The following is a 16,855-nucleotide window of genomic DNA, read 5'->3' as shown; positions in this document are numbered from 1 at the left end:
TTCTTATTATGTATTTGTAACACCCAATGGACAGATAAAGAAAAGAGTCATTGCAATTTATTTTCAAATAAATCTGTAATTGTCACAGTTACGAGGAGTGGGTCTGATTGTTTGGTGGGCCAGTTCCAGCTGGTGACCTAAGATTGACACTAGTAAATGATTTCCAGTAGCTAAGGCTCAGCATAATGATGATAGGAGTACATTAGTATGCAGAACATGATTCACTCCTGAATAAAAGCTTTATCAAAAAGAAATGTTTTAAGCCTAAACGTAAAGGGGGTGTGGTTCCAGAAGAGAGAGGCCTCTACTTCCCATCTCAAATTTATTGCATTTAACTATGAATAAAAAAAACTCCAAAAGCTCAGATTTACAGAAGCATAATTGACCAGAGGCCTGGGCATGATGTCACTGCTCTTCAAGATGGGCAACAACAAGAATGTTTGTACATTGTTATTGGAGTAAGTCTTAATTACTAGTTGTCTCTGAAGCAAACAGAAGCACAAATCCCAATAATAAAAAAGATTGAAATGTGTGTGTTTGCCGATCAATACTCAGCAATGACGTGTTGCTAATTTCATGTGAGCAAACAGGATGTAGCTCTCACAGGTGATTAAAGCTCATTAAGGATGGTCAATCCCATATCATTAACATTTCAGGATGTCAACAAGCCTACCCGCAGCTGGAAAATCCGACTGCAAACTTAATCTGTTGACAGAATAAATAATCAGAACTGTAAAATCAGAGTGAAGTCTGGCAGAGGTCGATACCTGAGGAGGTACAAAAGGATGTGGTGCGGAGCTCGACATCAGTCTGCGGGGTTGATTTCAGCAGGATCAGTGCAGGTGAGTCTCAAAAGGCATTGACTGTACCGAGTGTGTTCATTTAAGCTTTGCTTTTAGAAGTGCAAAGAAAGAGATCTATTAATGCTGAGCCAGACCTAAATATAGATCTAATGCAGTTTAAGTTGGATTTTCTTTACAGAAGTAACAGTCACTGCATTTGATTTGTTTCCTTTGTAATTTCATTGTCTTGCCTTGTTTTGATCATGTGGACCATCTTAGCCACAAATAATTTCTTAGCTTTCCTGTTTTGTTTGAAACAGCGATGCCTGTTTAGCTTCTCGCTCACCACAAAGCTCAAAGAGACATCATTGTTTTTGATAAAGCAGCATTTTAAAGCAGTTTTGTTTTGTCTCAATTTGAACATTTTGACTTGAACATATGATATTCTTGCACGCAAAGATGTGTTGGTTAATTGAAGGTGTTACTGGAGAGGATTGTCAGTTTTTCCTAAATTTCAGTTTTGTCCATAGTACCTATCCTGTAAGTACCCACTTTTCAATAAGACTTGCATTTATATTCCTGTTTTATCCACCCAGTTATTTCCACTGCGCATGTAAATAAAAGCAGTAATCAACAGGCATGTTTTAAACATTGTTGCTGTCTGAGACATACACTGAAAGAATATTTTAAAATAAGTTAGATTTCAGAAAGAAAGAATGAGAGGATGCTATGAAGAAAGAAATAAACAGGTAATTTGCTCTGAATCAGGATTATTTTGGTTGGGTGATATTGTAGTTTGTTCCAGATGTGTTGGATGAGACGCAGGTCACAAGGAGAACTTTGTTAAAAAAAACCTAAGTTTACTGAAGAAAGTCTGAATCATTTGCTTGCCTTCTAAGGAGATTATCATCTTTACCATCTTCATGATGCCATCCATCAGCGTCACTCAGGTTTTCCTGCTGTTTTCCTTCCTCCACCTCATCACATCACTTCCTGTCAGGTAACTTTCCTTTCCCAAACAAATCTTTCAGATTTTGCTAAAATTCAATAATCTGAAATTATAAGATAATAGTTATAATTATTATACAAAGATTTATGATTTCTCAACAGAGTTCAGAAATGTTCTTTAAATGTTCATCTTCCTTTCATGTAACCTCAGGGACCAGGATGAAGTGGAAGAATTCCTGACTCAAATCAGACCCCTGAACGCACCATGGTCTCTGTCAGCAAATTCTGCAGATGCTCTGCTTGAGGCCAGACTCAGGTGAGTTTACATTAAAAGTGATTCTTCACTTAAATGTGGGATTGGATCTCATATACACAGAGTGAGATTTTGCAATAAGACCTAACTGTTGCTGCTGTTACTCTAATTTTTGGAGCCATTTTTGTGATGAGTTTCAGCTTATTGTATAGCTCACTGACATGACTCTCACAACTGTCTTCCATTAACATTGGGCTACTTTAAGTGAACGAGGGGCCTCAGTGTCAGCTCTAACATCTTTTTTTCCACTTTACAAAAAGCGTCAACAGTATTTGTGTAATAAGTGATGCATTTCCTTTTTATTGTAGATAAAATTGTGCACATTCAAAATCATATACAGGTAAACATAAAACTGAGATGAATGATAATGTGATTGTGTTTCAGGCAGCTGATGTCTTCAGGTCTAGACCGCAGGAGGCAGCTGGGAGACATCGAGTTCTCAAACAGATACTCAGAGTTTCTGCGCTCTAAAGCCAAACACACCTCGATCTGCGCTTTTCTGCGCCGCATGCAAGGCATAAAGAAGAGGTGCGACATGTGACCGGCACATTATAAGAACAGTGAAACATATTCTAACACTAACGATGGAAAAACTTGTGACTCCATACACAGCAGTCCCTCTAAGCTGACTTTTCTCTTTTTATGCATCAAAATCAGACAAGAGTGTTCTGTCCAACTTTTTAAAGATAGGTCTCAAATAAAAGTAGTAAGCATAGAAGAGATGAACAAATAAAGCAGAAACAGGAACAGTTTGAAGTAATACGCCCACTGAATAATTCTCCACAGCACAAATTCCAACAACAGGTTTGTGTTGCACTCAGTGCTCTGCTGTCGTTCTTCTGTAACACTGTTTTCATTTAGGTTTTAATGTCACCTCACTTCCAATTTAATTAACTTTCTGATCTTTTACTGACAGTCTTTCCCTGACTGGCTTTTATTGTGAAGTGCTGAGTTTCATTGACTACAGTTAATCAGCAATGGAAGAAAACAGCTGAGTAGAATTCTCAAAAAACTATGAAATAAAGTGTTTGGGTTTTTGTTTGTCACAATCTACCTGGTTGGATTTTCAACTTAGTGGCAAGTTGAAAGTTTTGAGTGAAATTTCAGACTTCCTGTAGTATTTTCATATTAAAAGCACTATGGTGTAGCAGAGTAAAGTGTATGACATGGTTTGAATGAATTGGAAGTGTTGTTCTTAATAAAACATTGGGATGTAAAATTAGATACATACTAGTATATAAAACTGGAGCTAGTTACGGTGTGCTGCTACTACAAAGTAATATAACTGAAGGTTTTAGTTCAGCAGACATCATTAGAGAGTTTATATTTTCTTCATTAATGGCTTTTTGTGTTTTTATCCACACGTGTCAGCATGTTTTTTATGCCGTGTTTGTTCACAGTGTGGTGGGAGCAGACACGGAGAAAGTTAATCTGCTGCTGAAACAGTACATGTGTCCATCTGTCTACAACAACTGGCCCACCGACCTGTAGAAGACTCTCAGTGAGATGAGGAGATCCAATGTGATGTTAGTTGGAAAAACAACGATACTGATGATCTGAATAAATGTGTGTAAATGCAGCTGTTATCTTATTTAGTGTGGGAACACATCACTTTGTTATTAAATATGTTTTATGAAGTACTTTTCAGTGACTAGTGTGTTTCATAATTATATGGAGGGTTTGATATTTGTACATACAAGAATGCATTGTGCCACAATAACTTGTCCTGTAGGTGGCGCTAAATGAAAACTTAAAGGCTCATGTCAGGGTTTTGAAGTCTGTGCGATATCGCGCTGAGACCCAGCCTGTTCATTTATGTCCTCTGTGGTGGACACATATATCACAAAAAATTAAAGAAAGATATTTTTATTGAAAGATATTTTTCTACCTCCGTTCTCAGAAGGATCAGTTCCTGAACACAAAGCCATAGAAAAAAATTCCTCCAACCATCCAAGTCATGGTGTGCATGTTGTATTTACACATAGCTCAACTCAAGCAACTTGAATTTAAATTTCCCTTCTAATTCAAAAATGCAGCTTGTTTTCAACCTCCAACTTCAAGTTTCTTCAGTAAGAACAGCTCTCATCTTTAAAGCGTAAATAATATTCATATTAAAAAAGGTATGGATATGAAAAAATGCTTGGAACACATCGGTAAATAATGCATCTGAAATGTAACAGGACCAGTTCTAATGGCAGGAGTCTTTTTTGAGAAGCGCTATGAAAAACATAAAGCACAATTATATATTCCTTTCTTAAATATTATATAGCTCCTTCTACCAAACAACAGACACACACAGGTGTCAGGAACGATGTAATGGGAGACCAACGGGTGGATGATGGGTGTAACTGGGAGAGGATATTACATGCACACATATAGTATATGTATTAATAAGGTCAGGTTAACCCTAACCAGTGGGTCTGCATGTGGCTCTTTACCCACTAAAGAGCCGCATGTGGTTGCTGACCTCTGCTCTAGGAGGAGTAGAAATTCTTGTGAATTGCAGAGGCACGAACAGATGGATGAACTGATGGATAGATGCGTCATCAATGCAGAAACTGATCTGATTGTTATCTGGATGAGCCAAAAAGCAAATTACTCCAAGGCATTCTCTTTTTAATAGCATTTAAAATAATATGTTAATGATCATATTAACACACAAAAAAAACAGTCAGTTGAAAATATTTTTTGTTTTTAATTTAAAATAGTGTATCTTGGAGTTTATTATCTTTTTTCTCCTTCCTCTCCTTTTTATTATTATTATTACTATTATTATTTATTACTATTATTATTTATTTTAAATTACTATATTAAATATTCCAAATTGCATATAGCAAACACAGGCAAGAGGTACAGCTGTGTGACTGAAATGAACCAAGGCAAAGCCCTTATATGAAATAGTAGCCTAAATGACATCCTCCTGTCAAACGCCACCCTTCAGGACACCCTAACTTCAAGCTTAAATGCAATTGAAACTGTTGGGTTATTAAAAAAATCAACACTGTCCAGTTGCCATAAAGGGGATAGTCAGCCATAAAAACCAGGGTATAAATGTGGTTATTGCTGCTGTAAAGTTGGACATTTTATCATGCGAGTCTATGAGGGCTGACGTATTTTTGAAGTCAGAATCAAGTGAACATTCAAAGAACTGTTTTTATTTTTATTCTGCTTCATTCTTTCTTGTACTTACAGTCTTTTAGGCATCTAACACATAAAAGTGGATAGAGTCATTTGTTCGCAAAGGGTGGCTCCTATATAGTACAAACATGTCTAATTATGGGGTTTGTATGGATTAATAGGGACAAAAAAGGCTTTTATTCATATAATATAGTCAAATTCAGTATAAAGTGTTTAACAACTGTACTGGCCTCTGTACTAGGAGTGTTGTATGTGTTATGTTTATCCCACTGTTGTCAACCATAAATGCAAATCAAGACACATGATCTTGCGATAGGACACATCGAGTGTCCTAAAGTTAAGGAAAAACAGATGAGGGAATACTTAATTTAATGATATCAAATACTATCATCACTTCTGCAGATGTGCAAACAATATTAACATGCATCGTCATGTCAATCTTGTCAAGTAAAAGGCAATTAGTCACAGAAAAAGACCTTATATGACTTCACAGCAAACAGGAATACATGTAACAGGTTTTATGATGGGTAAAAGTCCAGTGCAGCCATAAACGCAAGCAGATTGGCACAGACGAGAGGCAGTTCAGTCGGGACTGACGAAGACACAGTCGGACATGGAGAATATTTATCCACACTTCACTGCGACAACACTCCTCTGTTTCATCCTTCTGATTCCATTTCAGACATTGGCTCAGACCCCCAGTGAGTATCCATCTCTGTTGTTTCACCTGTTGTTTACCTGACTGTTGATCTCTGTTCCTACAAAAAAATAATGGGCTGCGTAACAGTGTGTTCAGTGGTATCTATGGCACATACAAATGACTTAACTTCTGCCATTTAAAAAAGTATTGTAAAAAGTGGGTTAAAAAAACACACAAAGCAACTGTCTCAAAAGAAATACAATTAACAGTGTTTTAAGATGTTTCATATATAAGCAAGTGTCACATATTTTACCTTAAATGTTGATCCTAAACATGTTTATCTCTGCAAAGGTAAGGGTTCAACACCAGTACGTAGTTCTCACACTAATCAGCTTTTGCCAAAGCTGTGGTGATGGAGAATATCCTACTGAGTCAAATAAATTATATTAGTAAATTCTAAAAATAGCAGTAACAGTCGGTGGTTGCCCCGTTGGGTTTCAGACAATATTGGACCTTGGGTTTTTTCCTGCTTAGATCAATCCAGTGATTTTCATTCACAGAATAATCAGATTGTCAAAAAGAACAATTATGTAATCTGTATAGAGTAATCATGCTTATGTGCTAGTCACACTACACAAAGGCTTGAGTCCAATAACCTGCCATGTAAGGCAGTTTTAGCAGAATCATGGTCTGAAGGCGGTGTCGTGTCAAACATATTTGCTTTGCCTAGAGGAGCACTGTAGACTCTCTGTAAGCTCCTCTTGTTAGTCTTTTTTGTGTTTATTATTATTATTTTTGTTGTTGTTGTTGTTGTTGTTGTTGTTGTTGTTATCATCATCAGAGTGAATTGGGCAGCTAGTGAAAGCCTGTGAGCTAAGAAACGAATGAAAGAAAAGAAAGGGGAGGGGGTCAAAAGTCTAGAAGCCAACAGACACGCTGTCACACTGTTTGGTGCATTTTTTTTAGTTCGTTCTGTTCATGGTTCACTTAAGTCATTGTCAAGTTCATCAAACAAACATCATTAATAAATGTGCAAAGGAATATTACAATTGCAGATGTTTAATGCATTATTCCACTAATCCTGTAATATGTTTAATAGTAACTTCTACTAGTCCATGTGTAGTTATAGTTTTTATTTTTATTTTATTTTTTTTAATAGCTTGTAATCTTTATGCATTTATTAAACTAACTTTTTTTTAAACTGTGCTAGTTTTATTGTGACTGTTTATTCCTTGTACTCCTCAACATTTCAATAAACTGCACAGGTTTTCCAAATTCTACTTCTTTGTAAACTGTCTTTTGAGACAAAGGTGAAGGCAAGGTGATAAAACCACTTTCGCTCAGAGCGGTTTCCACTGTGCTCCCAGAAATGAATGTTTCTTGGAGCTGAGTGGGTTCAATTATTGTGGAACGAGGGGAACAACAGACATATTCTAACAGACAAATGTCTGTGTCTTTAATTAGAATATCTGTCTTTTTCCTTCTGCCCCAACAGTGTGTTCTCCTCCTTCAAATGTGCAGATTCCAGAAAACAACAGAATAGGTGACGTTGTTGTGACAATAGCTGTCCAGGAAGATGTGACCCTTGAATTTACTCCTCCAGCTGCAGACCCAAACCCATTTTCACTTAATGGAAACAACCTGACAGCTGCAAAGGTGTTTGACTATGAGGTACTGTCAGTCATGACTAATAATACCAATAAGATTAAAACTCATCTTTGTGTCATTTCTACAGTAAAATCTCTTGAGCATAAAACTTGTTTTGTTTGCAGATTAAAAACAGTTTTCCGGTCCCCATCACGTGTAAAACAACTGCAGGACTGACGGTAAAACTGCCTTTAAACACGCTGAGCAGGTTTAACAATAAAAGTCTTCAGTTTTTCACTCAGCTGTGTGTTTTTCACAGACTCAGACTTTGCTTGTACTTAATGGTCATGTGTTATCTGACACACTAATGTCAATTTAATCTGTTTCCAGAAAAACGAAGTCATCATTGTAGTCATTGGCAATTTGAATGATAACCCTCCCAGCTTTGATAAAAATCCGTACGAGGTTCAAGTCAGTGAGGTAAGGGTTGAAATACTAGAGAAGTTATTATTTGTCTTTGTAATTCTTTAATCTATTTATTAATTTTTGTGTTGTGGCACGAGTAGATAGCCCTCATATCTTCTTTTTGAATGTACCTTATTTAGTGGTACTTTTTTTATATATATATAGATAGCAGCTATAGGGACCACTGTGGGTCAATTCGCTGCCAATGACTTGGACAACCCCACGCTCTACTATACACTCACACCTGAATCTGTAAGACTTTTTTCTTTTGTCTCACATGAGACAGTAGATATTAGTTCCAGCATCTTTGACCAGAGTAAGGTCAAAGATACACAGTGATCTAAACATTTTTATTTCCTTTTTCATATCTGCAGGATTACTTTAGACTGCAGTCACCGACTAGCGCAGTTATTCTTGTTAATGCACGCCTTGATTATGAAAAAGTCAAAAATGTGCAGCTGGTATTGGAAGTTCTGGTGAGTAGTCAACATTTCTGATTATACACAACAATAGTTTCCTCCTAACTCTGGAGGATACCTATGGTTTTTCTTTCTGGCATTTGGATGTTTCTTCTTCCGACATTTTTAGGACACACAAGAACCAGAAAGATATAGTGCCACCACAACTATTGCAGTCACTATCTTAGATGAGGACAACAGACCGCCATGGTTCCAGCCATGCACCACACATAACATGGGCGAGAATGTGATTTGCCAGAGTACCGGCTATACTGGATTTGTTGTCCTTAATGAACAGGAGGTGAGTTACTCCCACTATAGTAATTATGTATTATATACATATATAAAGTATTATATAGAGTGGTATTTTAGCTTTTAACACTGTTAATGAATGAGAAGGTTTTAAATGCCTGATAAACACTTTGAGGCCATAACTGTGATTTTGCTTTCGCAGCCTGGAGTGTTACCACTGAAACCAGGACCTCTGTACGCCATTGATGGAGACTCTGGAATAAATGAGGAGATAACATATTCGTTCCTAAGTGGTATATAACTTGAATTATAACAAACAATTGTAAAGTTGTTGATTATTAGCACAAAGAAGAAGCCTAGTTTGTCTGTGATTGCAGGAAATGATGCTGGTCTGTTCGAGATCAACTCAAACACGGGGAACATTACCATGCTGAAGCCAGCTGATGTGTTGGGGACGATCACTTTGACAGTGCTGGTAAACACAACATATTCTCTTGCTGTTATCGAATGATGATGGTGTCATCTGTGCTAAAAACTGTAATCAAACTGGATTTTTTAAAATAGATGTAAGTAAATAGATGTAGGATGTAACCAAAACAGTAAAAAAGAATAAAAACAAAAAAGAAAACCCAGCTTGAACTCTCCCACACAGGCCTATTGTTGATGTTCACAAGATCACTCAGATTCTGGCCAATTCAGACTTTTAAATTTAATGAACAGGAGAAAAACCTTTAGTTAGGTTTACTTTATTTACATTTATAATATATTTTCTAAAACAAAGTTACAAATAGTTACTTCATTCCTAGTTCAACATGTATTTAATATATCCTTTGATATTGAACTAAAATTAATTTTAGAATAGAATAGAATAGAATAGAATAGAATAGAATAGAATAGAATAGAATAGCCCTTTACTGTCATTGTGCATGCACATTGTTCTTACAGTCTGGTAAATCAATCACTCCAACATCTGCATTACTTCCAATGTTGCCACATTCTGCTATATGTCCTCCACCTGAGGCCGATTCTCATTCCCAAATTGAAGCGAGAATCGTCTTGCCTACAAAGAGCAGACAGGCAGTCTGTTGGTCCCTAAATATGACAGAAAATTGGCAGAAAATCTTATTAAATTATTACATCAATAATTTAAATGTATGAATTTCTTTGTCAGGTTAATCTCAGGGAATTTATTTCAGTATTATACAATCCTGATGTTTTCAGCTGTGTTTTTCTTTGACAGGCCAGTCAGAAAGTGAACACTCATCAGTTTGCCACCACTACCATCACAATCAGTGTCCAAGTCAAAAGCTTACACCCCCCAAAATTTCAGAAAGATCATTATGAAGGAGTCATCTCGTCAGTAGGTGCCATGGCGATGGATCTGACAAACAAGGACACGCCACTGCAGATTATTGCCACAGATGAAGATTATGCTGCCACAGCGGTAAAATGCAGTTACTCAAACCCCTAAACACCAATGTGACTAGGTGAAACAAGTGTTTATGCTTTGTTGAGGTGAAAAGATGGATGGATGGATGATGGATGGATGGATGATACCTGCTCATAGGCTGTGTTCCCAAACTTTTATTCTTCTTCTAGGTTTGACTTATGTTTCTTTATTCTCTGTAGTTTTTTATGGAAATGGAAGTGGGAAATTAGAGCTAACAGTTCTATTTCTCGATGATCCATTTCCTAATGTTTCCTTAGCATCTTTTGTAAATTTCCTGAAATGCCATTTAAATGTAGTTTACAAATGCTTGTATTGATTATTTGTTTAAAAACAAAAGAATGTTCCAGCAAGAATGTTTGACTTTTGTTATGTACAAGTTTGTTAAGTGAAAGCTCATTTTGGTAACAGCCAGCAGTGGTGCATGTCCAGCCATTCTGTCAACTGTTTCCAGGCATGATGTAGTTATTTTCACTGATGGAGAGACTTATACATTATTTCATGACATTATGCAGTTTAGTGGCAAACTACTTATCCATTGTGAGTTTGTTTGATTACTAACAAAGTCTTTTGGGAGTTTTCGATCTACATCATGCCCAGCACCAACTTTCTTTTTTCTACATATGTTGAAACAGGATCTGAATCCCCACATCACTTATTCCATTATGGGGAGGAGCGAATTCTCCATCATTAACGGCTTCTTATTCATGACTAAGGAACTCCCAGAGGAAACCCTGTCCCTGGAAGTGAGTGTACAAGTCTAGTTAAAGTTACGATGACTGATGAAGTGAGCAAGTTTCTTATCAAGCATTTAACTTTGTCTTTGAACTTTCAGGTATTGGCAGTAGATTCAACCAATGATGAAACAGCCACAGCTCAGCTGTCAGTGGAGGTGAAATTAGGTAAATGAAACCTTCCACAATATGCTTCTGACTCTACTTGTTCTGTCAATGCAACAAATGGGCTGATACTTGTATAGCACCTTTCTACTTAGTCAAAGCTCAAAGCTCTACCACAAGTCCCAGTCGCCCAATCACACACACATATGTATACAGTATTATCTATTCACATCCACACACACTCCCTCTCCAGAAGATGTACTAGGGGATACTTCAGCATGTGCACTGGAAGACTCTGACCTTGCAGTTGGCAAACGAAGTACTCTAACTCCTGAGTAACAGCCCCCCTCAATATTCTGCAGCATACTGCGTGTTCATCAAGTACATTCGAACATGATTTATAAATCAAGATCTTCTTGTTTTAAGTGTTGTCAACTGAAAGATCGTCTAATGTTTATATAACTGATTTTCAATGATCCAAAAAATCGCTTTATGAATTTGTGAAATTAATCTAGAAGAACCAAGATGTAAATGTAATAGTTAATCTTCTTTATGTCCCTTTCTATGATTCCTGGGTTTCCCTATCAGCATTTTTATGTCTCTATGAATTTATGCCTCTTTCACTTTATTTCTTGTCTTTTTTTTTTTTTTAAAGGTTGGTTTTAAGGAGGGTTTCTTTGTCTTTGTGGTTTTGTTTTTTTCCCACTTTTATTTGTTGGATTGATTTCTCCTGTACATTGTTACCCTTCTGTCCCTACTTTGTGTTTTTTCCTGGTCTTTACTGAAATGGTAAATGGTAAATGGTAAATGGCCTGTATTTGTATAGCGGTTTTACTAGTCCCGCCTAGGGACCCCAAAGCGCTTTACACGTCCAGTCATCCACCCATTCACTCTCACATTCACACACTGGTGGAGGCAAGCTACAGTTGTAGCCACAGCTGCCCTGGGGCAGACTGACAGAAGCGAGGCTGCCATATCGCGCCATCGGCCCTTCTGGCCAACACCAGTAGGCGGTAGGTGAAGTGTCTTGCCCAAGGACACAATGTTAATTGTTCCGTTCACTGCTGCTGTGTTCTCCTTTGTGTTCTTTGTTGATTTGTACCCCTTTAAACTTAAAATGCAAGTTTCTTTTATTTTTTTACCCCCTGTCAATGTGATTTTCTCTTTTTGTGTCAATAACTTAAAAACTTTGCCTTAAACATGATTCAAGGTCTTGCAAAAATTATGATGAAAATTTACTTTGCACCCAATCTGAATAACTTATAATACCAATATTTAGAGTGTAATTTTGAATGTCCCAGATGAGAGAGGGACAATGTGAAAAGATTGGGACTCTAAAACAGTGACCCACACCATGGGCTATCACACCATACTTATGCTCAAAGTTGGTTTACAACCAAAGACACTCCTGGATGAACTTTTGATGGTGTCAGAAGTTTAGGATGACCATCTTGCAGTGCGACTGCAATTATGATATATGTCTACTTGCCCACCAAATAGGAATCTTTCTTGAAATGGCACTGATCTTAATGGCAATTGCACTCGACAAACCAACCCAAATGGAATATATGGAAGTAATATGTGCACAGTAAAATGTTTGGAACTCCAACAAAGAAGAAAGTCTTGTTGATTTGAGGCCACAGAACCTGGCTATATGATGTGTCCTTGAGTTGTCATGGCCAATCCAGCGGAGTGTGGCATTAAGACAGAAAGCAGAAGAATAACAGCTATATCCTGGCCCAGACTGAACAAGGATTAGCTACATGCATCAAGATTCATGTCCATGTGGCTTGCAAAGACCTTTAAAGAACGCTAAAATGGCCGTTTTATGGACATCTAAAGCAGAAAATGAAGACACAGGTAAAACCACTAAGCTTCAAAGTGTGCTCTCCTCCCAGGTCTCACCACCACCAGTTTACCTCAGACTACTACAGACTTTATGACCACAACAACCACAGGTGAATCCACAACCAGCACCAGCGTCTCAACGACCAGTCCCAGTGAGAGCACCACTAACTTGGCTACATCCACTGAAGACAGTTCTTCAGCAATTAATCCCACTTTGACCCCTGAAGAAAGTTTCTCCACTCCCAGCAAGGCACCACCAGGTGCTTACCCATTACTCTTCATCAGATCAAATGTGGTCCTTTGGGGAAAAAAACACACACGCGCGCGCGCACACACACACACACACACACACACACACACACACACACACACACACACACACACACACAAACAAGCAGTAACTCTAAGAAGAACCATTGCCAGGCAAACAAAGGATTTACCAACACATATTTTAACACACACACATATTTTTGTTGTTATTTTTGTTTTTTGTTTTTTTTAGAAATGACCTAGGGGAAAGGGGTAGTACATGGAAAATAAATGAAATTCACAGGAAACAAAAAAAATAATTGGATAACCTTTGAGAAAAGTTCCTAAAATAATAATAATTTGTTTTTGTCATCCAGCCTTATTTTAGACAGGAATATACTTCTAACTTCCTATAAAGGCTTTTTTCACATTGTTCCAAAGCTATAAAAATGTCTTAAAAGTCTCATTGTTGGTATTAAGCATTGGCCCATATACTTCTCATTCATCACAGCAGTTATTCCTAAATAAATAAATAATAAAGAAAGAAAAAAAAGTGCAGTAAAGGCTAGTTCAAATAAATCTTCAATATGTTCTGAAAGCTTAAAAATATGTCAAGTTCATACTCAGCATAATAGATGGATGTTGATCTGTCCATGCATTTTGAAACTAGTATTAGCATGTCAGCTACTGCCATGCTGTTTCCCTAGAATTTGGATACATGAGAAAGCCATATTATTAGTTATTATTAGTTAGATAATCCATTTAAATTCCTTCAAAAGGCATCAACAGCACAAACACAATGGTGTTGTCTGGTTTAATGACTTACAGTAGACAAGATTATCTAGGAGAAGCTAGTCTGGTGCAGTGGACACTTATCGAGTGGCCAAGCACCCAGATCCACTATCCAGGTGGATGAGATATTAAAAAATAATCACTTTCTCCTGAGTTGTTATAAAGGAGAAAACTCTGCATTAGGCGTTTTAATAGGGGAGTTTATGGGGTTCGACTAGCAAGTCTCAAGTGGCCACTTGAGGAACTGCAGTTCTTGGCTTTGTCTTGATTTTTGAGCTCGCCACTTGTTCAGTATGGAATTTTAGCATGGCATTTTTAGTAAGTGGCAGATCTATAATCTACATATTGTATCTGTCATTTCATTTTTCTTAAGCTATGTGCAGTCAACCCTTATCAAACCAGTCTTAATCTATCAGTTTTTGTGTTAAAGTTACTTAACCACAGCTTTAGTGTGCTAAACGTTTCGCCTAAAATTTCCATTCCAAGTAACAAAGATTAATCTGACATTTACAGTTAGAATTAACATTTGATGAAAAACACTTCAGTTTACAGAAAGGGTTTAGACTCTTTAATGAGGGTTTTTTATTGTTTCTGCAGTCATCAACCCATCTGGTGAATATGGAACAGTGGAGATGGCAGCACTGGGTGCAACCTTGGGTGCTCTCCTGTTAGTTTGTCTGGTGGTCATTGGTGTGCTTGCCCATCGCATGCAGAAGGGGAAGGCAGACTGGAAGAAGATCTATGAAGCCAACATATTTCGAAGCTCCGTAAGTTTAAGGTTTAGGTGTGGGTGAACTTTCACATTCATCCAGACTCATCCCTTCCCAACACGTTGGTCTTTACTATTCACACATTTTCATTTTTGACCACCTTGGTTTCAGTTAAACAGATTTACGGACAAGATAAAAGATTCCTTATGAAATATTTTATTTGTACTATTTTCACTTGTTTAATGTTTATACACCTTGTGACCTTTGAGATTCAGGCTAAATTACAGCATAATTTCACACTAAGAAATTAGTAAGATGTTTCTTGTAGCTGGTCACCAGGTTTGGGCACACCTGTGGAGGGATTTTGACCCACTGCTCTTTACAGAAACTCAAAATCCTGTAGGTAACTTGGCTGCTTGGTAACTAGAACACCAAATCCCCACACCGGGTGTGGGGTTTTTCTGGATTTTTGATTGATATTCTGTCTCCATTAATGTTAAACTATCATAACAATTAAAGACTGTTCATTTCTTGTAAGTAAACAAACTTTCAAAAACAGCAGAGGATCAATTACTTATTCTATTCTGTATTCAATATTCACCCCACAGAATATCAGTCAACAGCCAGATGAATTAACATAAATATGAAAAATATTTTGAGATAATTTTAAGCAATAGGAAGACTACAATAAACTGGGGAAACAAATATCTAATGGAAGCTACAGGAAGGGCCCAGTTATGCTACATGCAAAGTCAGAGTGTCTGTTTCAGTGGATGAAAGAAACTTCCCATCAGATTCTGTGTCAATAGTCCTTCAGGGAACGTTTTCTGAAGCTAGTTCAACAATAACCCACAGTAAAAAAAAAATAAATCAAGACCTTTTTGCTAATCTTGTGTAAATATGTCCTCCTCCTTCTGATTATTTCTCTTGGCTCACTTCTGTTTTAGCTCATTTTTTCTGCACTCTATAAAGAAGTCCACATTGATTTAGCAGTGTGCAATGTTTTACCTGTAGCTTTTAATAATAATAATAACTTGCATTTAAATAGCACTTAGACACTCAAAGCGCTGTACAATGCCACTATTCATTCACTCTCACATTCACACACTGGTGGAGGCAGCTACGGTTGTAGCCACAGCTCCCCTGGGGCAGACTGACAGAAGCGAGGCTGCCATATCGCGCCATCGGCCCCTCTGGCCAACACCAGTAGGCAGTAGGGTGAAGTGCCTTGCCCAAGGACACAACAACCAGGCCAGACAAATCTGGGGATCCCAACCCCCTGAATCACGGTGGCCCTTTTGGGTTATTTGCTTTGATTCTGGCTGGTAACTTCCCTTTCCCTTCCCCTTTCTCTTTTATATGAATTCTTGTTGACTGCATAGTTCACAGTAAGATTTAGGGCAAATGTTGAATCTGTGTTACAGTACAGTCCAACAGCTACAATTGGACAAAAGCATTTATAATATGAATAGACAGCGTTTTGTGTCAGTCAGTCAGTCTCAGTAAGAATACAATAAAGACTGTTAGCTGAATAAATATATTTCCTGACTAAAGCATTTGAGGTAATTTTTTTCTCATCATTAGTATTCACTTTATGAAACAGCATTAAAGGAGATTCAAAACAGCAAGCTAAGTGTAGAAAATGTCTACTGGAAGTCGTAGTAAGGACACAGTTTTTCCATTGTGAATCCTTGATTCAAAGACTGAAGGGAAGGGTTTCTGATGCTTTTCCATGAAAATATATATTCATTGTATAGACTGATGTAGCAGCTTGTTGTGAATAACACTTTCAAGTCCTCTTGTTTATAAATGTTCTCCCCTTTCTGTTGTTCTATCCACAGCTGGGTCAAGGCCCAGGCCAAAAAGAGGGCATCCAGTACACCAATGAAGCCTTTCAGCATGATGATGATGATGGAGGAAGCACGGGCTCAAGTGGTCCAGAGACAAAAAGTGAACAGACACCAAAACCAGTATGGGATATCCCAACCAAAGAGGCCATCGAAAGGTCTTCTGCACCACTGCATGACCTTTTGCCTGATGACACCAGTGATGTAGGCTCAGATAAGGCTGACAGCGAGAAGGAAGTAAAACCCATCCTGACAAAGGAGAGGCGTGCGGAGGAGGGGTACAAGTCTGTCTGGTTTAAGGCAGACATTGACCCCAGTGCCAAGGAAGAGGTGGTCATTCTCCCAGACAACAGGGAGGACAGCGAGGAGGAAGATGAGGAACCACCCTCAAGCAGCAAAAAACATGAACGGGATGGAAAACCACAAAAAAACTCCAAGGTCTTGTTTGCTGATACCGATTTGGACAGTGGCCTAGGCGTGAAAATAGAGGAACCGGGCGACGACTCAGATGGTGACGACGGACTGGACATTGATCTGTAA

General features: G+C 37.8%; 2 protein-coding genes across 2 annotated transcripts; both read left to right on the top strand.

Annotated features, from left to right (window-relative positions):
- Nucleotides 1-785: 785 nt before the first annotated feature.
- LOC148102024 (uncharacterized) lies at nucleotides 786-3,534 on the top strand. Its single transcript, XM_087844408.1, has 5 exons — nucleotides 786-842; nucleotides 1,682-1,782; nucleotides 1,942-2,046; nucleotides 2,428-2,571; nucleotides 3,444-3,534. Exons 1-5 carry the CDS (start codon nucleotides 786-788, stop codon nucleotides 3,532-3,534), a joined length of 498 nt encoding a protein of 165 aa, XP_087700534.1.
- A 2,245-nt stretch (nucleotides 3,535-5,779) lies between these two features.
- On the top strand, nucleotides 5,780-16,855 carry cdhr5b (cadherin-related family member 5b). Its single transcript, XM_006782299.1, has 15 exons — nucleotides 5,780-5,882; nucleotides 7,317-7,492; nucleotides 7,594-7,647; nucleotides 7,799-7,888; nucleotides 8,039-8,125; nucleotides 8,248-8,349; nucleotides 8,462-8,632; nucleotides 8,786-8,876; nucleotides 8,961-9,058; nucleotides 9,824-10,027; nucleotides 10,666-10,776; nucleotides 10,866-10,932; nucleotides 12,768-12,977; nucleotides 14,356-14,525; nucleotides 16,310-16,855. The coding sequence occupies exons 1-15, from the start codon at nucleotides 5,795-5,797 to the stop codon at nucleotides 16,853-16,855; spliced, it is 2,265 nt and encodes a 754-aa protein (XP_006782362.1). The 5' UTR covers nucleotides 5,780-5,794.

This window comes from Neolamprologus brichardi, chromosome 7, assembly GCF_056152115.1.
Source record: "Neolamprologus brichardi isolate AB-2024 chromosome 7, ASM5615211v1, whole genome shotgun sequence".
In the NCBI taxonomy this organism is placed as follows: domain Eukaryota; kingdom Metazoa; phylum Chordata; class Actinopteri; order Cichliformes; family Cichlidae; genus Neolamprologus; species Neolamprologus brichardi.
This window is presented reverse-complemented; position numbering and strand designations above follow the sequence as displayed.

Bases quoted from the DNA above. Each gene is read 5' to 3' on its own strand.
- LOC148102024 (XM_087844408.1), top strand. From the start codon at position 786: ATGTGGTGCGGAGCTCGACATCAGTCTGCGGGGTTGATTTCAGCAGGA. The intron at 1,783-1,941 runs GTAACTTTCCTT...ATGTAACCTCAG, and splicing joins ATCACATCACTTCCTGTCAG to GGACCAGGATGAAGTGGAAG. The intron at 2,047-2,427 runs GTGAGTTTACAT...ATTGTGTTTCAG, and splicing joins CTGCTTGAGGCCAGACTCAG to GCAGCTGATGTCTTCAGGTC.
- cdhr5b (XM_006782299.1), top strand. From the start codon at position 5,795: ATGGAGAATATTTATCCACACTTCACTGCGACAACACTCCTCTGTTTC. The intron at 7,889-8,038 runs GTAAGGGTTGAA...ATATATATATAG, and splicing joins ACGAGGTTCAAGTCAGTGAG to ATAGCAGCTATAGGGACCAC. The intron at 8,877-8,960 runs GTATATAACTTG...CTGTGATTGCAG, and splicing joins AACATATTCGTTCCTAAGTG to GAAATGATGCTGGTCTGTTC.